The 23489-nt window shown below is 38.6% G+C and overlaps 1 protein-coding gene across 1 annotated transcript in view; it reads left to right on the forward strand.

Moving 5' to 3' along the window:
* Positions 1-23489, forward strand: part of CUBN (cubilin) — a 143199-nt gene that overhangs the window by 16659 nt on the left and 103051 nt on the right. Inside the window, exons 14-25 of the mRNA XM_027720543.2 lie at positions 477-711; positions 2083-2264; positions 3050-3212; positions 3410-3600; positions 7568-7724; positions 8328-8506; positions 8979-9141; positions 9388-9604; positions 10614-10744; positions 18796-18982; positions 22596-22756; positions 23285-23466. Of these exons, the coding sequence (XP_027576344.2) occupies positions 477-711; positions 2083-2264; positions 3050-3212; positions 3410-3600; positions 7568-7724; positions 8328-8506; positions 8979-9141; positions 9388-9604; positions 10614-10744; positions 18796-18982; positions 22596-22756; positions 23285-23466 (2148 nt within the window). The remainder of the gene's footprint in view (positions 1-476; positions 712-2082; positions 2265-3049; positions 3213-3409; positions 3601-7567; positions 7725-8327; positions 8507-8978; positions 9142-9387; positions 9605-10613; positions 10745-18795; positions 18983-22595; positions 22757-23284; positions 23467-23489) is intronic.

Consider the following 23489-nt stretch of genomic DNA (forward strand, 5'->3'; position numbering starts at 1 on the left):
AAGGACAAGAAATGCTAATTATCTGATGACAAAACTGCCACGGAAACCTGGAGTAAAATATTTTATGCTGTATTTCAAGCCTTTCACATGGCTTGAAATATACTCATATGTATATTTCACACATATAACACACACAGACAAATGGTCTCAATTATTAGTTTATAGAAATAATGTTCTTTCCAGAAAACTTCACTGTCTAAATTCTTATTTATCTGTCTATCTATCTATCTATCTATCTATCTATCTATCTATCTATCTATCTATCTATCTATCTCTTTTCTCTTTCCTTTTGACCCATAAGATTCTTTAATATCTTCTTCTGTTCTGGAACATTTCAGTAAATGGCATAATGGCTCTAAAGCTCATAGATTCTCACAGTTGCATGAACACATATGTCTGCTCTATACAGTTTCTGCATAAACAGTGTCTTAGCAGATGGAAAAAAAAGACATTTATTGTTTTCTTACTTCTATTAGATTCTGCGTATTACTTTCCCATTCTTCCAACTGGAGGCAAGTCATGAGTGTAGCTCTGACTTCCTTCAAATCCATGATGGGCCTTCAGCGTCAGTGCACATGCTGGGAAAATACTGTGGCTCCTCAGCTCCTGAAGAGCTTTTCAGTTCCCACAACTCTCTGTATTTTTGGTTCTACTCAAACCACACCATTACGGCTGGAGGTTTTACTGTTCATTGGGAATCTCAGAATCCTGGTAAGTTTGATGAAACATCAAGTAATTTAGCATCTTCATGGCTTTGGAGCAAAATCAATTACTTATTTCCTTTGATCAGGAGACAATAGGAACGGAGGAACAATATTTTACTAGGGAGTGAGGCTGAAATGTAGACATGTATGCCACTTCAAAATATTTGAAGTCTGTCTCTAGGCCTCTGCATGAATAGCTTTCTGCTGGTTTTTTTAAGGCTGTTTTACACCTCCTGTGAGGAATCCCCCAAAGAGCATGTGTTCCTGGAGATGCCAATTCATCTGATCAGTTGTATTTTCTCATGGAAGTATCTAGTACTCTGAGCAAGCAAGCTAACTTTTTTTGCCATTGAAAATTTATAACAGGCTAAAGAGTTTGAAACATGCTTTCCAAGCATGATAGATTACTGGGACTTTGATTTTAAAGAATATGTGAACTTTTTGGTATGATTTGCTGTATACTTCTGCCTGAATTCTTGGTAATGCCACTTGGATGATTCCTCCAGGTGGTCTGGCAGTGCATTTCCAGAGATAAACTCCAAATCATCTAATGTAACATCAAGCTCACTTCAGTATTCTGTGTATTATCAAGAAACAAAATAGTGCATTGAATTGTGGCTTGAAAGAACCATAGGGTACAAAAGGTACAGAAAATTCAGGGGAGGAACAGTTTCCTTATTTCTAGAAATATTTATTGAATTGAATGCTTTTAATATGATTTTTGGTGGTTGGGTTTTTTTTTTCCTTCAATTATAATTATTAAATAAATAATTATTAATTATCAAATTTGAGTACTGAACACTGAAAGCAGATCTTTTGGGGGAAAAATAACACCCACAAAAAAAGTAAAAAGGAGGGTGGTATAGATGTGATTAAACTAGCTATTCTTTAGGTATAACACACAAGTTACCCCTCCCGTTCCCAACTGATGCACTGAGATGGATGTTGTTTTATTGCAGGTATATAAAACTCCCTTACCTGTAATCAACTTTTTTTTTTTTAATGAAAACAGCCTTGTGCTAGGATAAAAAATTGAGACTATTTACAAAGTGCAGAAATTCAGATCAATTTTGTAAATCCAACCCCAACTCAATGCTTTTAATCATTCTCTGAAAGATAATTTCATCATAACTGGGAAAGAATCTTTCTTTTACTGTACAAATCAGGAAATATTTAGAGTTCTGCTTTTAAAATTGAGTTGCAGAATTAATTGTAAAACTTAAAGAAAGATATAACTTAATGGTTTGTTTGGCTCGATCTTGTTTTTTAATTTATTCTGGACCCTAACGTGGTATCTAGTTTTGACACTGCGGGACAATTCATCTTCTGATATGACACACAGTGTTAAAGACTGTTCTTCCATGTCTCTTTCTGTTAGAATGTGGTGGTGAGCTGACAGGTACTTATGGCTCGATAAACTCTCCAGGATATCCTGGTAACTATCCTGTAAACAGAGATTGTGTCTGGACCATCTCAACCAGTCCTGGCCTCCTCATCACATTTGCTTTTGGCACTCTAAGCCTAGAACACCATGAAAACTGCAGTTTTGACCATTTAGAGGTAAAGTATAATTGTGAATTATGACAACATTTTATGTTTATGTTATTGCAAAACAAGATATTTCAAAACTTTCTGTATGTACAGAAAGGGGCTGTGTGAAAGTTTAATCCTGTGTTGAAATGCTCATTTGTATTTACATATTCCAGACATCTGTGCACAGTCAGATACAGGCAGTATAACAGAAAGGGGTAGAAATCCTGCTCCACTGAAGTCAGTGAAGTCTTGTGAGTAGAAAGGATGGGATTCAGGCCAAATACCTGATGGGAAGCTTTCACTTTCTTACAAAGTTCAGTCTCCAATTTTCTTGTCAAATGTCAACCCCCAGAGAATTCATCAGCCTAAGGGAAACTAATCAAGAAAGTGATCTAAGTTTAATAGGTCCATATCATAGTATAGTCCATGACTTGATGTGTGAGCTCAGGACTTTTTGTCAAGTGCGATGTAATGTTCACAGAATTCACCAATACCTATTCATGGAAATGAGAAGCTGTTTCGGAATAGCAAGTCCTGTTCAATGCAGAGCGTGAATTCTAGAAAAGAGTTCAAGAGTAGATATCCTGATACTTTTTTTCCCTTTCACAAAACCCTTGAGGCATCATCACAGCTATGCTGGTGGATGTGTTTCTTGATTCCCGTGTGTTTGGAGGAAACTTCTTGTGAGCTTTCCCTCCACCTACCATCTACAATATCTCCCGGGGCCTCGAAGATAACTTAAGGAGTGTTGGTGCTGTTCACAGTTGGCACACATCTAATAATCCTAACTGCTGATCTGTCATTCCATCTAGATTCGAGATGGTCTTCTTTCACAAGACCCTGTCCTTGGTAGATACTGTAGCACTCAATCTCCACCCCCACTCAGAACCACTGGTCCCTATGCATGGATTCACTTTCACTCTGATGACTCGGTTACTGATAAAGGCTTCCACATTCTCTATACAACATCTCCTGGTAAGTAAAATTCAGCATTGAAGGTTGGTCTGTGACGTTCTCAAGATAGAGCCAACAACACATGAATGGATGTAATTAACACTTGCTCTTTAATAATATAGTAATTATTTGATTTGCAGCTGTTGTACAGAAGCAGCCTGAAAAACAGTTACTGTACTTGTGAATATCTCAATTGATTATTTTTTTTCTTAATATAGCAGATCCAAGTTGTGGAGGAAATTACACTGAGAGTGAAGGGGTTATCACATCCCCTTTCTGGCCTAACCCTTATATCAGCAGCCGGCAATGTATCTACATTATCCAACAGCCAGAGGATGAAAAAATATTCCTCAACTTCACCCATATGGAGCTGGAGAGTCATACTGGTTGTTCAGCAAACTATATAGAGGTGACTTCCCTTAATCAGTTGATATGAAAGGTTGATTACATGTGTGTACAAAACCATGCATATCTTCCATCCCAAGGGCTACTGCAGAAATAGGTGTTAATCAAAGGACTAAGTATAGAAATTTATTAGAGTCCAAATGTCACAGGGGTTAAAAGAGCAGGACTGTGCATTTGGAGTGAAGCAAAGATAAGAGAATATGTCTAGCCCAACACTAATTCTTAATCAGCTGTATGTGATTAAGGTATATGCATGTCGAATGCAAGAAAAATAGCATTAATAGCCACAATGCAACATTTTCTGGTGTCATGATGTTACACGGAAGACATTGTTCTGACACTGAAAGGAAACACACCATATAAATTTTTATACCTACGTACATATATGTATGTCCATATCCAGGAAAATGGTTGAGTCACCATTCCTGGAGATGTTTAAAAAGATGTGTAGATGTAGCACGTAGGGAAATGGTTTAGTAGTGGGCTTGGCAGTCATGGGTTTATGGTTGGACTCAATGATTTAGAAGTCTTTTCCAACCTAAATGATTCTATATTCATATGTAAAACCAAGAGTTTAGTGTTGCTATAACTGAAATCTTACAAGTCTAATTCAAGAATTCTTATTAGTATAAATCTAAGTATTATAAAAAAATAATAGTACAGTTAGAATGTTTCTATATGGCAAATGTAATAATAATACTATAGTAATGTCAATACTAACCGAGATCCACTTGAGATGCCTTTTATGTTTGCTTTTACTCCCAGCTCTCTCTTCAGTGGTCTGTAGCTTCATGTTACATACAATTTTATGACCATAGGGTGCCTTTTAAGTACAGGAGATACCACTTCTTCATTTTCTTTGTTATCCCTAAACCCAGTTTTGCCCAGTTCCAAATCTGCATCCCCTAAGCTACCCATGGGGAAGGTGTGGCGTGGTGCTGCACAGGCCAGCATATCCCAGGGACTGGGGCTCCTCACAGGGGCAGAGCCAGGGCCATCCCACTGCCCTGGCAAGGGAGCAGGGCAGCCCCAGGCCTTGGACACCTCCCAGGGGATGGGGATGGACTGATGCCAGGCTAGGACATGGGCATACAGGAGAGCCTGGCTCAGCAGAGCCTGTGGCTGGACAGGGCAGGGTTGTGGGGAGCCAGAGACTGGCCCAGCTGTGGGTTCACTGCGGCAGCTCTGGGGGGCTGACATGGGGTCCTGGGCTGTGGGCAAGGCTGGCCTAGGGGAGTCATGGTGGTGCCCTCAGGGCCTGACAAGCTCTGTATGTTGGTGACCTCTGCCCCTTTTGTCACCCTGTCCCTGTTCTTCTCTGCACTGCACTCTGACTTGCCATGTCTCAAAGTATCTGCTGTCATACTCAGTGTGTATTTCTACATACAGTCACAAATACCTCATCCCACACGGGATGAGTGCTGGGTACCACTGTCTGTGTACAAACAGTGGCAGTGCCATGCACAGATTAACAGAAGTAGAAAATACAATGCACAGACACTGATTAGTGAAGGTGCTGCTGCAGCTGAAGCAGGCGGGAGCCATCCCTGTGGCTCCAGCAGAGAGCAGGATCCAGTGCTGCTGGCCACGTGGTCCAGCGCAGGTTTGGTTTTGTGTTTAATCTCCTCTTGACCAGTGAGGAACAGGCCCCTGTGAGCTCTGTGCTGTTAGTCTATTTTTAAAAGATGTTATTGTGCTGACATCGTTGCCTTCCATCCTCCTCTAATTCAAAGCCCTTGGCTGGAATGAAGTGTAATTAGTTTCTGAAATGAGAGGGGAAGTGTGTTTAATGAAAACAGACAGCTTTTGTTTGTTTGGCCTGGTACTCCTCCTGCCTAATTGCTGGCAGAACAGCAGCTAAATTCACAGCAGCCAGAGAAACAAAACCATTTCTGTTGATCGCCATCGGTTTGTATTAGTTCAGCAAGGCATTTACCTCGCTGTTTGCTGATCAGTCACAAACTGTTCAGTTTCCCTCTTCTTCTGCCCTCCTCGTCTTCCTGCCTTCCTACTCGGTGGCTCAGCCCAGAGCAGAGAAACAGGACTGACATTTTCTGGCTGGGACAGTCAGTACAACCATGCTCTTAGGCCTGGTTTTTCACATACGCTTTTGTAAAGTAGTGTCTCCCTGGGTTTTATAGTGAAGTTTAGCTAGGGAGATAGATAGCTTTTGGGTGTTTAAGTTACTTTGTAAGTCACTCTCCAGCAATTCTTTTGTCATGTTGAAAAGGTGCAGATTATTCCCATCACTGGTGAAACCAGGAAACCTGTAGAATTTTCACAAGGCAGCTCACAGGCACTTGCTCAAGGAGGGATGTTTAGTGTCTTACTAAGGAAGGAACAGGCTGGGACCAGATGTCTGCAATAAGAAAACAGAGACAATAAAACTTATTTAGGAAAGGCTGTAATATGGTGCAGAAGTAAAGTGTTAACCAAGACTGCTCCTTTTCCATGCTATCCTTCTAGCTGGCAATAGGAGACATTACTCACATGGTTTAGAGAAGCTGTTATTTTTATCACTACTCACCAGGCTATATAAACCAAAAATGTAAGGAAAATCAACTTGAGAAAAATATTTAAACTCCTGTGAATTATAGTTCTGGAAGCTTTCACTGCTGTCCAAAGATTTTCTAAATATTCCAGCACAAATTCTCATCTTAGCTGCTCTGCTGTAAACCCAGAATAATTCTGTCACCTTAAACTCAAATTCCAGAGAAATTAAAAATATCTGTTAGTCAGAAAACGATCTCACCAGCTTGAGACTGCCAAAGCTGGGCAAGCGGGCTAGCCACTGTCTGCTCACCAGGACTCCAATAAGTGTTCCTTGCTTTCTCTCCCAGCCCATGGATGAATACAGCTGAGGAATAAAGAATTGATGATGAGAGGGGATCTGAAAGCTGTATGTCCCTGCTTTGCTAGTGGTTTCACTGGAATGATTTTTTGGCATTGACAGCATATGGATGCATTAAAAGCAGTTCCATCTACATGAGCTGCTCCCACTTTTATAGGAGAAAAGAGCTGTTTTGTTTACTGGAGAATCTTTGGGAGAAAAATTGCATTTATTGCTTGGGCAAAGAGCAGAGGACCTGTCTTTTGAACCTCATCTATTGGAATGAGACAGGCACCTCAGAGATATCCCAGTGCTCTGCCTGGTCCCCTGTTTGTACCTATGGACTAATGGACTATGGATTCAGGGTCTGAAGTTTTGAAGTACAAACACCTCTTTCCCTTCTAGTCCCCTTGATAATCAGAATTTATATTCAACTTCAGGGAAAACATATAAGATACATTTCTCCTATGATTAGCAAATTAATTGAGGTGAGTAGAGTGGCAGTGCAGAAGGTAAAAGCTGGATCCCTGATACAGCTTCATTGTCATTATCATGCATTGAACCCTTCAGATAAAGTAATGGAAAGACATCAGTGTATCTTCTTACTTTAGGGACTTAGAGTTGCATCTCCTGTTCGTGACCTGTCTGGCTGCAATGATGTATGGGTGTGATGGAACAGATGCTTTTTCTGGAGGAATGCCATTGAAAAATCACTAGAAACTTCATGGCCAGAGCAAGAAAATCACAGATACCTTTTTTTTCTCCAGCAGATTTTAGTGCTGGAAAAAATTTCATAGCTATCACTGGTGAGCACCTTGCCTGTCTCTTTCATACTAAAGATGTCACTTTTGGAAACATAGGCCCAAACTGTGGTTCATAGAGAAGATCTGTTTCATCCTAATGCCCTGTGACAGCAGCATGTGTATGTCTTATGTGCTGATCATATGATCCTTCCTTTGAGCTCTCCTAAGTCCTGTGCATGTGCCAACTACTGTGATGGCTCTTTGACCCTCTTATAAATACATAAAATAGTTACTCCTTTTGTTTTTTAGCAGCTCTTGTGAGATTATAGTTTTATCTGGATATCAGATCCCAATGCTTGTATTAGCTAACATTTTTCTTTTTTCTTTTCCATGACTAGGTTCGAGATGGTGACAGTGAGACATCTTCTCTTATTAGCAAATTCTGTCATAGTACACTCATGTCTCCCATCACTTCTACCAGCAACAGTCTCTGGATCAAATTCAAGTCTGATGCTTCTGTGCAAAGAGCTAGCTTCAGAGCCGTTTATCAAGTTGGTAAGAGGAACTAGTGACTTTCACAGTGAACCGATCTGTAATTTGGACACTTTCCATCATTTCTGTGCTATATTATTCATATAATAGGTTTAAGATAAACTTCAAAAGAAAAGAAGTGAAAAAAACCAGTCAATTTATTTATTCAGGATGCCATCTGCATTAGGTCTCTTGTAGACAGTCCTAGCATGCTTGGAAGTGGGTGCCTCATTGCTTCTGTTAATAATGAATTGCTTAGTGCTAACATACTGAAGATGATATAGCTACAACTCTGCCTAAACCTTTCTACTTTCATTTTTCTTGTCTTTTACTTCTTAATCCCCAACAAACCTGTCTGTGTCTGTGAAACAAATGAGTCAAATCCTTTAGTTTTCATGGGCACATTCAGTGTCTTCTGTATATGCATGTTTATGCTATACCTATACTAATATGTTCTTTTAAATATGTTCCTTATGGTACTTAGGTGATCTGTAGTAGCTGCTGTAAGAAAATAGGGGTTTAGGGCTGGTTTTTTTTCTAATTTCATAGTGATATTTGATAGACATCACATGATACATCCCCTGAAACCATTCATCACAAGTACTGATTCTTGGTGTCTTTTGGCAGTCTGTGGAGGTTCCTTGTCTGGAGCAGGCACAATCCATTCACCTTACTATCCCAGGGTGTCCCCTCACCCAAAGATCTGTGAGTGGATCATCTCCCAGCCAGCTGGTCAAGTGGTGATTCTTAACTTTATCGACTTTGACATTCGAAATGCAACCACTTGTGACTCAGACTACGTTGAGGTAAAGAATAATACACATATACTATGAATAGTAGATACATAATCTGCGTGTTCCTTCTCATACTCATCTCTACCAAAGCAGAACTGCTTGACAGGCAAGCACTCCTTGCAGCAGTCACAAAAGCTTTTCCAGGTTCATAACGGAATCCCAAAGCTTTTCTTGGTTCTCCAAAGATGTTGTGACCATATTGATAATCAGAGATAAGTATTATGTGTCTTTAAACAGATAGGCCTGATTTGAGAGGTTTATGTGCCAGTAACTATTGAGGGTGTGAGATCTCTTCTTTTCTCTGACATGCCTCTCTGATGGGCATAAGGTTGAATTGTATGTGCCTATAGTAGAAAACACACTGAAGAGAGGGTAGGGTTGACTTACTAAGAATCTCTTGTAGAGTTCTTATGGATTAATTTATGCTTAATACTTGAATCTAATACAAATTTCTAAGGGATATTTTGAATACACTTTTTTTCAGGTCAGAGATGGCAACAGTGGAGACTCTCCTGTTTTGGAGAAATACTGTGGTACAGCTGTACCATCTACAGTGCAATCCACAGGGAACAGCCTCTATATCAAATTCAGAGCTTCCTCTCTCACCAACCTTGGCTTCAGAGCTGAGTACTGGCCATTAGATACAGGTAAGGATTGTCTTGTTGTTTTCTGTATAGAGTGTTGGGACTTGTCAAATTTTCCTGTACACTGAAAACAGTTGGACATCAAGTTTTATGATGGTGTAACGGGAGATAAATTCTGAATCAGTCACTATGTAGAATGGATCAAGGGAAAAAAAAATGTGACATTTCAGAAGAAAAGTAACCAATTTTATAAGTACCTAACTTTTTTTATAAATATATCATTTAACCTGATGTTTTAAATCTCTGCAGTATGTGGAGAGACTCTCACTGGACCATCGGGAACCATTACAAGTCCTGGTCATCCAGATGTCTACCCACATGGTATTAACTGTACCTGGATTATCAACGTTCAACCCGGCTACCTTATCCGCCTGACATTTACTTCATTTAACTTGGAGTTTGATTATGGCTGCAGAAGGGATTATCTTGAAATATATGACAACAGCACCGTGCAAAAATTGGGAAGGTGAATATGTCTGTTAGCCTACAAACTTGAATTGCTTTGGAGTGATCACCGTTCTGTAGATCTTGACATCCCATTTGCTTCCTCAGGTTTTGTGTATAGATTATTTTCTCTTAGTTACAGAAATAATAGAAGCAATTTCTCTGCTGGGATAGTAAAGGCAGCCTGCTTTCTTTGACCATGGAATGAGAAGCACATTTTATAAATATTATACAGGGAGAAACTAAGTTGTGTCAAAAGGATAGCTTTCTTAAGGACGGGTTTCAATAGTGACATTTTCCAGCTCCATTAACATCTTGATTTATGGAAAATCAATTCAAAAACATTAATATATCTGTGCTCAGAAATGGCATGATTTTAAACACTTGAAGAAATGAAAGAAAGATTACCTAAAGGACTGTGCATTGGAATCTTGGCAAAAACTAAACCAAAATCTGCATTTTGTAGGGTTTATTTTTCACTTTCTCCTGGATATGTGATTTTATCTTAAGGGAGAACCGTTTCTTTTATTCCTCTTCTCCAGTTGGTGTATACACAGCATTTTCTTGTTGCCCTCAAATTCAAGAACATCTGAATTACTTAGGAACAGTATCCAGCTGCAGCTACAGGCTGTAAAATAGTTGGCTGACATGACAGTATTTTGGAAAATAAGGAGCAAATGACTCTCCTAATGGGGAGCATTTTGCAACCTTAGTCTTTGGCCAGCCACTCTGACTCCTACAAAGAACAGAGTATGTTGTAGGTACAGCATAGTGTAATTCCAGTAAGAATTTGACAACTTGATGAACAGTTTCTTCTCTGACTTTACCACACCTTAGATTTGTACCCTTATACATGTAGTGTGCTATTTAGTCCCATGATACAGGATATATAGCTGGGATCTGTATCACTCAAAGCAGAGAACTGTGTGTGTGTAGCTGTTCAAACTTCTCAGAAAAGCTGAATCCTCTTCCAGAAATACAGATGCTTTATAAAGTATTACCATTTAACTTGGGGTATCTTTTTGCTGCAGGTACTGTGGAAGATCAGTGCCACCATCTCTCACTAGTGGTGGCAACATGATGATGTTGTACTTTGTGACAGATCACAGAATGGCATCTGAGGGCTTCTCAGCTAATTATGTCTCCCTGAATGCATCAAAAGGTAATATGTCAGTCTGTTCATTATGCAAATTAGATGTATTCAGCTGTCAACGTAAATAACCACTACAAGAAACAGAAACTTTGTTTTCTGTGTTAACTGAAGACTGCCTGGTGCCTCTTCTACCCCTTCTTATTCATCCTGCTTTATTCAAAAGCTTCCTCCCTGGGAAAGCAGAAAGCAATTTCTGTAAGCAACACTGCTCCTTTCTTTAAAAAAGCAGTAAAAGCTGACATGGCAGAACTGCATGAATTATTTAGGAAAAGTATTTTCTGAATTTGCTTTGCTTTGTCCACTCTAAGCTGAGTATGTGTGATCTAGAAAACATAGTGATGATGGACAATTCACTTGAATGGGAGACTCTCAGGTGCCATAAAAAATTAATTTAGTCCCTATAAGGTTCAATACTGAGGATGGTTAGAGAAAGGCCATATAGGATAAAATCTGATAAAGCAGAAAAATAACCTAAAAGCGCAAGTGTTTTTTTTCATTACAACAGAGTGCAGCATTTCTGTCTCCACAAGAGTTCAAATCTGTTATGCCTTAAATATCTTCTTTAAGTATCTTTTTCTAAGGGGCCAAGACATGCATCAGCGTGGTAAACAAAGAATGACTGTTCATTCTCTTGGTTCTCTTCCCTTTTGGAGAACAGGAGGAATTTCTTCACAGAAAGGGTGGGTAAGCATTGGAATGGACTACCTTGGGATTTGGTGGAGTCACCATCCCTGAAGGTGTTCAAGAAATGGCTGGATGTGGCACTTAGTGCTATGGGAAATAGAGGGGCAGGTTCTGCCTAGCAGAATTAAACCACAGAAGAGGCAGAGTGGGACAAGGGGAAAAAAGTAAAAATGAGAATACATTTTTAGCTAGGATGTTCATGTATCTATCAATAACCAGTTTCTGTATGGCTTGCACGTGTGAGTGCAGAATATGAGGGATTTATTAGATGAATACCAGAAATTCATAGTACTCATCTATGCAGTCATAAATTACCACTGGCTGCTCATTGTTTGCTCTCAGTTCCTTCAATAATTCTATTTTTCCTAATCCATGAATTTATTCAACCTGTTTAAAATCAGCAAAATTTCCAATTCCCACATTTTAAAAATAACTGCTTTCTTGGAAAATGTTGGCTGTTATTTCATCTTTTAGCCTGTGTGTAGGCCAGACCAGCACAGATATTGCCATTGGGGTGTTATTCAGTACCAGATAACTTACAAATCCAAGTAATCCACTTTCTCATCTGCCTTCATTTGTATTTGAGTTATCTGTCATGAAAACCAAAAAGACAGTACAAACAATTAAGATTTAATGAGAACTGTTTCAAAAGGGAAATTTCTACTTGCTAGAAAAAAATAGGCAAAAAAACAAATTCTACTTTTAAAAATCTTTCCAAGAAAACTCTGTAGTTTGAAATCCAAATTCTTACTAATGAGAAATTGTGAAATTATCATCCTTATAAAGTCTGTTATAAACATGTGTTTGCATCTGCTAACTGTAACTTCTATAAATATTATTGTTGCTTGTTAATGTGGTATTTTTTCCTTTTACTTTACCTCAGATTACTATTTCATGGGTGGATTTGATTCTTCCTAGATGTTCATATAGCAACTTCTCTCACACTTCACCAAGATCAAAATATTCCTTACTCGACATTTATCTGTATTTTTGTCTCTGTGTAACCATATCTGTTTCTGTGGTTCTGTTATTTCAGTGCTGTCCAGCTTCACAGCTCTGCCTCCTCTCTTCTCTATATCCCCTCCTTAACCACCACCATGGTGATTGGCTTTTCTCATCTTTCATCCAAAGTACTGGTATATGTGTCATGTCAGGTTCAAACTGCATCACCACTGTCCTTGGAATGTATTTCAAACTGTGCCTTAAAAATGCATGTCTTCTTTCTCTTCAATGCTTCTAAACAACTACAAACTATTTAATATGTTTATAAATTAGCACTATGTAATATCTGAATCCAAACTCTACACAACACATCTGACTTTCTTTTCCCATCCTGAACACTTATCTTTACTTATCTTTACTTTTCTTCATCTAAATTGGGCTAACTCCCATTTTTTTTTCACTCTGACCTAGAATGATGATCTCTAGAATAAATGCTTTGTAATTTCATCCACTATAGTTTGTATAAATATGGCAAAGCAGGAGATAGGTATTGAAATGGAGACTAATAAAGTTACAGAGAGGTTGAAACTATCATCTGTTTTCTTTACACAGATTTGTTTCTTTTGGTCTCAGAACAAGCATAGCAGTACTATAATGTTTTCATGTATACCAGACTGCTAAAATTAATTTTTTATTTAAGAATAAATTGGTTTAAAGTTTCTATGGCCTGAGAGAAGGCAAACACATGTTTGTATGTGGACTTTGCTGTGAGAAGCAACTCCCCACTTCCCTGCAATCATATCAAATTTAGTTTTCCCACTGTGAGATGTTTAGGCCTGATATTCATGTCATGTATATCCAGTTACACTAAGGTAGCAAATTACTGAACATAATCATATCTGAGAGATTTACCAAAACTATGATTTTTTTTTTCTTTACATCTGCTGACTATTTTCATTTTTTCTTCTAAGGAAAATATGGTTCTAATAATGTTTCTTGTGCAATAAGAATCCTTCATATTTTTAAGTTATGTTTTCGTAGCCAGCTAGACTGTAACCAATATCAGAACTTGTCAAAGATGTTCTGGTTCACATTACACATTTCAATAGTCTTTTGCCTGGAGTTATTTTAGAGAATGAGCTATTGAAAACATGGATAAGATTATCCTTCTCTCTCCCCCCAAATAAATATTTTAAAAAAAAAAAAGGATAAGTAGGGGTGAAATTTCTTTTGATGTAAAACAAAACTGATTTTCTTCTCCAGGCTTTTTGGCAAACAATTAGCATGGTTTATCTGTGATATATTAATTACTTGAAAAGTAGCCTGAAAAGAATGGCAAAGCTATATTTCCTGTCAAAGTGTTTGAATGCCATGAGATACAGCCATGGCCATGGACCATAAAGTCCAAACAATTGTTTTAGCAGTCTGCCAGCTAGTAGCTGTGAATAGCTCATATGGCAGCAATACAGATGGAAATCCTTCAGTCAAACATGCCCACTTCATACTCAGTTGCTTAAAATGTGTATTGCCCACTTAAACTAAATCTACCTTGGATGGTTAATTCTTGGTCATCTTTCTGTCTTCGAAATGGGAAAGTCAGATGGAAAGCAAGGTAATATTTCAATTTATTTCCAAGAGTCCAGATCATTCATATAAATGAATGTCATGACAGCCATGAAAATGTTATGATAGATCATAGGATTTTCTTCTGCATGTCTTGGCTGACCACATCACAAAGAACTCATGTAAAATTACTGAAAAATCTTTGAAAGGGCTCTTTCCTGGAACTTTTGTTCAGGGTCCTGATAGATCCAGGCCACAATTTTCCAACGGGAATAGCACTGAAATCAGTGTATGTTTTTTTTTGTCCTCAACTTCTTCACAAATAAGTGGGAATTCATTTGTTTTACTTTGAATTGGGGGTTTGGCAGTGATTTTTTTTTCTCCTTTTTTCCCTAATTTTTTTTATTTTCTAAAGATGCTTAATGTCATTCTTTCTGCTTGGAAAAGTGAGCCTTAACAAGGTTTTTAGCAGATTGCCTTCCTGATACTTTTTATTCCTGGTCTGGCTTTGGTGAAAGATAATTGTCCTCATTATCATCCTGAATTGTGAATGATATTATTTATCAAGAGGGGTAAGCTGGTTTTAAATAGCTTCATGTGTGGTTTATGTTAATTACAATGACTGACTGGAGAAGTCAGAGTTTGAGAAGGATGGGGAGAGAGAAAAACGTGTGATCTCAAGGACTTAAAAGTGTACCTGAAAGCATTGTATAGATTTGTGTGTCCTCATTGATAGCTGAGTCCAAGTCAAGATCTTCATTCCCATCTTGCTGACTGAACCCAGTAATTATTTGGAGTATGATGCCTGGTTTTGCTCTTCAGTTGAACGAGCAAAGACAAGAATGGAAAGTAATGTCTGACAAATACATATGTGCAGAGATGTACAGGGCATGGTTGAACGAGGCTGACCTAAGACAGAAAACAAAGCCAAAGTTCTACATGTGTCTTGGCCACTTGCTCAGCTCATCCTGACTCTCAGGAAAAAAGCTCAATTAGCTGGCATCTGGCAACTTGTTAGGCCACCGTAATTTGGTTATGTTCGATTAGGGTATTAGTCTGCCTATATATGCCAATATGTGTGTATATAACTCTATAATTTGTGTATCTATGTGTAAATCAGCAGAAGACAGTTGGAGATTCTTTTTGAACAGTTCTACCCAGTGTTTCAAAGGAGTTTGGGTCTGAAACCCTATAAAGGACCTTTGTGTGCCTCCTTGGTAAAAAGTAAGCCTGTTCACATCTGTCAGCAGCAGTAACAGAAGGCCCTGAAGTGCAGAGATGCTTTTCCATTGCCTTTGGAGAGGCATGTACTTCATGTGATGGTTTCTTCCTTTTTTTTCTAAACATGCATATTATTACATAAAGATCTAATTGTTAGGGATCCCAATTTTTCTTCAGCACAGAGAGTTTGAAAGAAAAATCCCATGTTACATAGAGCACTATAGCTTTATTTTTGATTAATTAAAATTGTGGCAACTGATGAATATCTCTTTATAGCAAAAACCACAGATATATTTTTCTGCGTTATGCATGATTGCATGAGTGAGTGTTACAAAAGCTGGCATTTTTCTCTTCTATTGGCTATTACAGTGGGTTACTGCCATTTATGGCATTTTTTTCAGAAGAGCAAACACATTCAGTACCAAAATCAGAAAGCATATTGAATAGCTTTCAAAACCTCACACACTGGCAAAGCAAGATGTGTGATTGTCCGCCACAATTGCCTCCTTCTGTTTTTCATGAGCTACAATAAGTGTCTTCCAACTAAACTGAATTAATATTTTTTTCCAGACATATAATAATCACATACAGTATTAGACTGCATTCTGAACTTTGGCAAAGGAGTCATAGAACATTTTTCCTGCTAACTTTGCTAAGTGTTCACTGAAGGAACTGCTCAAGCACCCCCCTTAAATGTTGTTAGTGAGGTGAGTGTCAGCTCTCTGCTGAAAGTAGAACACTATAAATTAATCCTGTTACTAGAAGAGAGTTGTCTGTCAAAAAACAAGGATTCATTTAAACTTTTCTTAATCCCCATAGCAGCCAGCATACACGCCATCTACACTTAGATTTATTTCTCTGTAGCCAGAAGTCTGACAGTCTGACATTTCTAAGGCAGTCACTTTTCTGCCTTCTGCATTTATTCCCCCTTAGCTCATAAAGAATATTGTTATGTGAAGTGTTAAGCAGTGCACAGCATCCAGTTTAAAATGGCACACTTGGGATATAAGGTTCTGTATGGATTCCTCCTATGAAGGAAAAAAGTGAGGGCGGGAACCTGGAGAATTCTGTGGAAATTGTTATTGAAAGGGCTGATAGAAACATTTTGGCTTCTGTGTTCCTAATTTTACTGTAAGGGCCCTTACAGCACTAGTCACTGTTACTGATTATTAGTACTAGTTACTGATCTAGTACGTTTTAATATTCTCCAGGCTGAAATCTAGTATTCCTGGTCTCAGCCCCTGAGTGAATTAGTAAGGGCAATGTTCCAACAGCTCTAATCATTAACTGTGCATGAGTCAGAGATTTACTCCTCCAAAATCAGGAGGAAATAATTAGTTAAAAATAAGTAACCTTATAAATATACAGACATTTTCTTTTTAATTTTGTATTGCTTTTTCTATAATGTTCTGTTAGGAAAAACTTGGGTCACATTTCTAACCCGGCAGGCAGCATTCTCAAGAAATCATAAGACTTAAGGATCTGGAGTTTGATGATAAGTCCTACATATTATGAAACACCACAGAAGCTGGCAGGACAGCCAGGGTGTTATAAGGATTTATAAAGCAGCACAAGGTTTTTAAGGTGATCAGGACTAACCTGTTTGTTATATGTGTATGTTAGAGCATATCTGTGATGGACCACACAAATGACTAAAATTCTAGATAAAGACATTAGTAGATTGTGATTTTAGGTACACTGATGCATGAAACCTTTTTGACTTGTAAATACCAAAGTACAGCCTAATGGCAGAAAATTATTGACCTCTTTCTGTGTAATGTTTCTTTGTTCTCCTTGTGATGAATTAGGAACATGAGTTTGGTAGCTAGCTTTCGAGTATTTATCCCACAGAAAATGTTTTCAACAGAGGCCTTTCAGGTGACCAAGAGTACAGAAAAAAACGCCATTAAAAAAGACACAATTAAAAGTGAAAATGTAGTAGTAGAATGAATAGAGAACAGGCATGGAAATGACCAACCTTAAACAAAAAAAGGCCTAAACTGTGACTTCACCCCTTCCCCCTAAACTGTTACGCAATTGAAGAGTTAAGTGTAAGTATTACTACACTGCAGCTGTGATATGTTAGAAAACAGATTTCAGAGATCTGTGGCAACCAGCTTAAATGAGTATACTTAATCATAATATTTTTCTTGCTCTTTCAGTTGTGCTTATGATTAGTCTAAACCTGCCTATTTGATAGGAACTATTTAAGAAATCTACTTCTTATACTTGCAATCTGTAGGACTCGAAATGGGGGAATGGAAGACCAGAGTGAGTCTCCAGGGTCATCAAATACAGATCACAATTTTATGCCCCCCTCTTTTTTTTTTTTTTTTCCCCAAGAGCTACGTAATGTAAGCCCCTTCTTAAATTAATCAAACTGTATCTTAAAAACCTGTGGACTTTTTTCCTCCCTTCTACATCTGTTATGTTGGCTGCACAATTGCTCTAGAAACTCACTTCCTGATAGAAACTTTTTCCTAATTTCTGTGTATCCATATTCATAGACATTTTTTAGCTTCAAAGATTGTACTGTCACTGAGAATGTGTTTTATTTTTCTTTTCTTCATGCTTGTTGATGTTTATCTGCACTTGCTAAGCTAGGCAAGGTAAGCTCTTCTAATGTCTCTTGCCTACCAATCTAGTAATGTCCTGCTATCTCCACAATCGCTGCCTTGCTTGTTCATATTTGGTTTTCCAGAACATCAGTGACCATGTTTATCCACATTTTTCCAGGTGAAGTGTCACCATTACCTTGTGCATTGGCATCAAGATTCTGTTTTGCCTGAGAATACCTGACACAGTTCACATTTCTTCTTGCTGTTTTTGCAGCCACATCACAAACTTTGCTCGTTGACTGTGATCAACTGATAGACAACAATTCTTTTTTCCAAAACAAGTCTTATGTATTATTATGTAGCAAATATTTTTATTCCTAGTCCTTATGTCCATGCTTTGAAAACAGCTTCTTTTAAATTGCTATTTAGGTTCTGACTCAGCGTTAGTCCAAACTCTTTTCTTTTTTCCAGCTCATAATACCAAGGTGCTTCTACATTGCTCACAAAAATATTAGTGCAGTTGATTTCAGTATAGAATCTTAAGAGGAACTACTTTGTCCTCAAATTCTTAGGATTATATGGCTTTCCAACTGCTTATCACTTTTGGCCTCAAAAATGGAAAAAGAAATTTGATATAAAATTCCATCTGACAGGTTTGATCATGGGGAACAATGTAGCTTTTCCTCATAGCTAGAGACTAGATTCAGTTTCCACCACCACATCTTTTCAGAAATTCAGGAATCCTACCTTTTTTGTTCAGCAAAACATCCATCCCTTTCGGTTTCCTCTCTCTACTTACCTGGGTTTCAGGACAAAGCCAACTTAGGCAGCTGAAACTGCTCTTATGTTGCCTATTTATTACAGACACAGTGTTCTGGTAAAAGCCAAACAAATCAACTCAAATGTAAGAAATCCCATGAAACACCTGGATTCTGGTTTTAGTTTATAGTGTTGATGTTCAGCAGTAAGATGTGTCCAGGAACAGTTATAATGCTCAGGATGTTTGCTCCTCTGTCTGTTGAAAATAGAAATTTCCTGTTAATTTAGAATACATGTTAAATTAATTCGTCCTTGTTTCTTTTCTTTTTAAAGTTTGCTCGCACAACTACAGTTCTGAAACTGGAGTGCTAACATCTCCCAACTATCCCAATAACTACCCTGTCCGGACTGAGTGCATATACACCATCACAGTGGGAATGAACAGACAGATTGTGCTGAACTTCACCGACTTCATCTTGGAAGGCAATAAACGCTGTACAGAGGATTATGTAGAAATCAGGCAAGGCTAATTATTTCTCTTGTTCTTATTACTGATAACCATGTCAATTGTCCAAATCCACTTAGGCATGTTTGCAAGCTTTAGTTTTAACTCTACACCTATGCTGTCAATGTGGGAAAGGACTTAGCAGAGAACTTAAAAGGCTACCTTTTTCCTCCTCTCATCCTGCTCCGTTGTCAGCTTTCCCATTTGATGAATTACAGTTCTGAGAGCAAATGGAGTATGCGAACTGTGTTCCCATGCACTGCATTTGGGTTGTTTTCCTTAGTGCAGAAACAAAGAGTTTTATTGCCTGCTTTGTGACGTATTCTCTATGGTATTTGAAAAGTCATGGTGAAGTCAAGTGAAGTCCCAGGTGACTGGAAAAGGGGAAACATTGTACCCATTTTTTAAAATGGCAGAAAAGAGGACCCTGGGAACTACCGACCTGTCAGCCTTACCCCTGTGCCTGGGAAGATCATGGAACAAATCCTTCTAGAAGCTATGCTAAGGCACATGGAGGACAGGAAGATGAATTGAGACAGCTAGCATGTTTTCTATAAGGGCATTCTTAACCAACCTAGTGGCCTTCTATGATGGAGTGACTTCATCAGTAGATGAGTGACGTGAGCCTCTGTGGTCTTCTGCAAAGCCTTTGACACCGTTCCCCACAACAGTCTTCTCTCTAAATTGGAGAGAAATGGATTTGATGGGTGGATGGTTCAGAAGATGAGGAATTGGTTGGATTGTCACATCCAGAGTGTAGTAGTCAATGGCTTGATGTGCAGACGGAGATTGCTGACAAGTGGTGTCCCTCAGGGTCTATACTGGGACCAGTGTTATTTAATATCTTAATTAATGATATAGATGAAGGGGCTGAGTGAACCCTCAGCAAATTTGCAGATGACAGTAGGCTGGGAGGTGCAGTTGACACACCTGAAGGACGGGATGCCATCCAGAGGAACCTGGACAAACTTGACAGTGGGCCCATGTGAACCTCATAACATTCAACAAGGCCAAGTGCAAGGTCTGTAGCAAGATCCTGCTCCTGGGTTGGAGCAACTTCCAGTATCAATACAGGCTGGGGAATGAATGGATCAAGAGAAGCTCTGCAAAGGACTTGCAGGTGCTGGTGGATGAAAAATTGGACATGACCTGGCAATGTGAGCTTGCAGCCCAAAGAACCAACCATATCCTGGGCTGCATCAAAAGGAGAATGGCAAGGTTGAGGGAGGTGATTCTGCCCCTCTACTCTGCTCTGGTGGGATCCCACATGGAATACTGCATCCAGCTCTGAGGCCCCCAACATAAGAAGGGCATGGACCAGTTGGAACAAGTCCACAGGAGAGCTATTGGGACAATCAGAGGGCTGGACCACTCTCATATGAAGAAGGGCTGAGAGAGTTTGGGTTGTTCAGAAGTAATTTTTTACAACTGGGGTGGTGAAGCACTGGAACAGGTTGCCCAGAGAGTTGGCAGATGCCCCATCCCTGGAAACATTCAAGGTCAGGCTGGACAAGGCTCTGAGCAGGCTGATCTAGTTGAAGCTGTCCCTGCTTATTGCAGGTAGGGTAGTACAGATGACCTGTAAGGTCCCTTCCAACCCAAATTATTCTATGATTTATGATTCTATATTCTGTTGTATGTTTATAGTCTTTAGACAGCAGCTACTCTGGGATGTAACATGAGGAACATGTACATAATCTGCTATTTTTGTCTACACTGGCATCACCATTAAATTTAGGACACTAGCCCAGTGCTTTCTAGGAAATTTTACAGGACAGAGACAAGCAGAAGAAATGCAGGAAGGTTACCTGCATGCCTACAATACAGCAGCACCAAGTACATGTCCTTTCTACCATGTAGCTGTAGATGGGATTTTCACTTTGCAGTGTTGGTGCACCATTTTTGTCCTCATGAAACAGCTCTCTGGGTGAACCATGTCTGCAGAATGCTGGTGTGTTTTTTCACCCTGAGCATGCCATGAGTTTCCATTACCTCATTGAGCACCGTGATAAAGCTGATTCTGAACATTATACCAGATATTCTGTATCAATTATTCCTTGGTAAGGAGTGCCTTATTTTTTAAAACCAAACAAAAGTTGATAACAAATACTGAAGCTGCAGTATTGAGATTCTGAATTCCAACTGAGTTAGCTATGGGGTTTTTTTCAGCTGTACATACAAACTGGAGAAAGCTATGAAAACCTGAAAAGCTTTTTCAATATTTTCTAAGTAAAGTGTTTTGGTTTTTAGTTTTTAAAACAACAATCTGAAATTAAATTTAATTTAACTTTATTTTAACAATTAATACTTTAATTTGGGGCAACTTGAATTGTAACAGGGGTGACCTTTTTTCACTTTTTCACCTTGAGAACTGAAAACATTCATTTATTGCATAAATCTACCTCTTTTTTCACTGTGAAGAGCTCAGCAGTATTAAACAGATTTTAAAATATGGCCAGAACATTGCTAAGTGCAATTCAGCACATTGCTGCTGCCATAACTGGATTTCCAGAGTGTCTCATCAAACCTGATACCATTAAAAGGGGAAGCTAGGTAAGTCTTAGGTGAAGTGTCACTTTGGTTTCTTGTCCTGAGATATCCTCTGATAAATTGCATTCAGTCAACTAAGAAAATTGTTCATCTGACCACAGCTGCAGAGGCTGAGATGCAAGTGAGGGGAGGTTCTGGCATAGTTCTTCAACTACCAGTAAAATGAGCAAGCAGTTTAACCTACAAGGATGACAAGAAAACAGTGGCAAGGTCTAAGTAGAAATTTCACTCAGAAGCAGGTATAAACAGAAGCAGGTATAAATCTGTCAAAATGTAATTAAAAGTATTACTGTCACTTAAAAAGCATCATATCAAGATCACACCCACATATAGATATAAGTGTATTTATTATTGTCCTAATTACCCATAGGGTGTTTGTAGTATGAAAGTGTTTAAAGATAAGGTCAGAAAGCAATTGATAAACACGTTGTCACTGTCTTTTTCCCATGAGAGATGTGCAGGAGGCAAAACAGAACATTAACTATGCATCCTGATTACAGTATTAAAAAATATTACTAGAAGTATTACTTAATTTAAAAATAAGAAACTAAGTGGTTGTACAAACAATTTTGAAGACTAAGAAGATATTTCAAAATGCACATCATATCAGTAAAATGACTTCAGAAATGAATTCCCATTTGTGTGGTAGCAAATAAACATGTTTTTTTTTAATAAGTCAACTTATCTAGTTTTGCACCAGGCTAACCAGTGAGCAGTGAAACTGTTGTTTCAAATTAGAGGATTACCTTTGGTTGCACCTAGTAGAATACAGAGCAAGTCCTGCTCTCTGCAGCACCAACTCTACCTGAGACACTTCTTGAGCCTGTTATTGTGTTGACACCCTCTGGACAGGCTGCTCAAATGAGAGAGTGGCATACCCAGCAAGCAGGTGGCTGTGGTAGGGCTTCTTACTGCAAGTAGCAGGAATCCTCTAGTATTTAGTAGTGCTATTGCTGTGAAAGATGAAAAGACAGGATTGGGCTTTCCAAGGCTTGAAAGAATCCCAGTATTTTGGATTTGTTAACATTTCCCATGGTTTCCCTCTTTGACCCAAGGTTTTTATTCTCTGTCATTCTAGAGATGGAGGCTATGAAACTTCTCCTCTTCTTGGAAAATACTGTGGTACAGACCTGCCTCCTGTTATAATCTCTCATGGTAACAAGCTGTGGATAAAGTTTGTAAGTGATGTATTTGGCACCAGAAAGGGATTTTCAGCAGAGTGGGATGGTACAGCAGCAGGTAAAATTACTGCATCAAGTACAGAACTATTTTACACATCTCATTTTTGATCCTTTGTGTTTAATTTCTCACCTTTTCCCTCACATCTTTTCTGCTTCCCATCTTCAAAAATCTGTCCTCTAATTATATAGCAATATATATGCACATTGTTAACATAAAGGATCCAACTTTCTTGATCCTTGTGCTTTCTTTTTCACTACAGGGAAGGACATACTATTTATTTGATAAAATGTTGCATCAATTATCTCATATGTTTAGGAAAGTGGTAATCAAGAATTTAATTGAGGGGTTTCTATTTGAAGGTTAACTGCCTATCAGAAGCACTTTTCAAATTAGATAGTTAATATTTCTATGTGCTATGGGCACTCTTCTGCTTACAATGCTGATGGCTAGATGCAGATTTTTGGGGCATCACTGAAGATGTTCAGAGCATGTGAAGAAGATCAGTAGTGAGAATCTCACACATCATGTCTAGTTCTCTACTATTCTAGATGTTAAGTGTTGGTTTGGTTTCTTTGCCATTTTCAGGTTGTGGTGGGACTTTGATGGCAGCTTCTGGTATCTTCATGTCTCCCAACTACCCTATGCCATATTACCACAATTCAGAGTGCTACTGGTTCCTCAGAGGAAGCCGAGGAAGCCCATTTGAAATCCAGTTTGAGCAGTTCCATCTAGAGTATCACCCGAGGTGCACCTTCGATTACCTTGCGGTATGTACCACGTGATGCTTTGC

The sequence above is a fragment of the Pipra filicauda genome, unplaced genomic scaffold, assembly GCF_003945595.2.
Source record: "Pipra filicauda isolate LSUMZ 115617 unplaced genomic scaffold, ASM394559v2 scaffold65_size3143899_pilon, whole genome shotgun sequence".
Lineage (NCBI taxonomy): Eukaryota > Metazoa > Chordata > Aves > Passeriformes > Pipridae > Pipra > Pipra filicauda.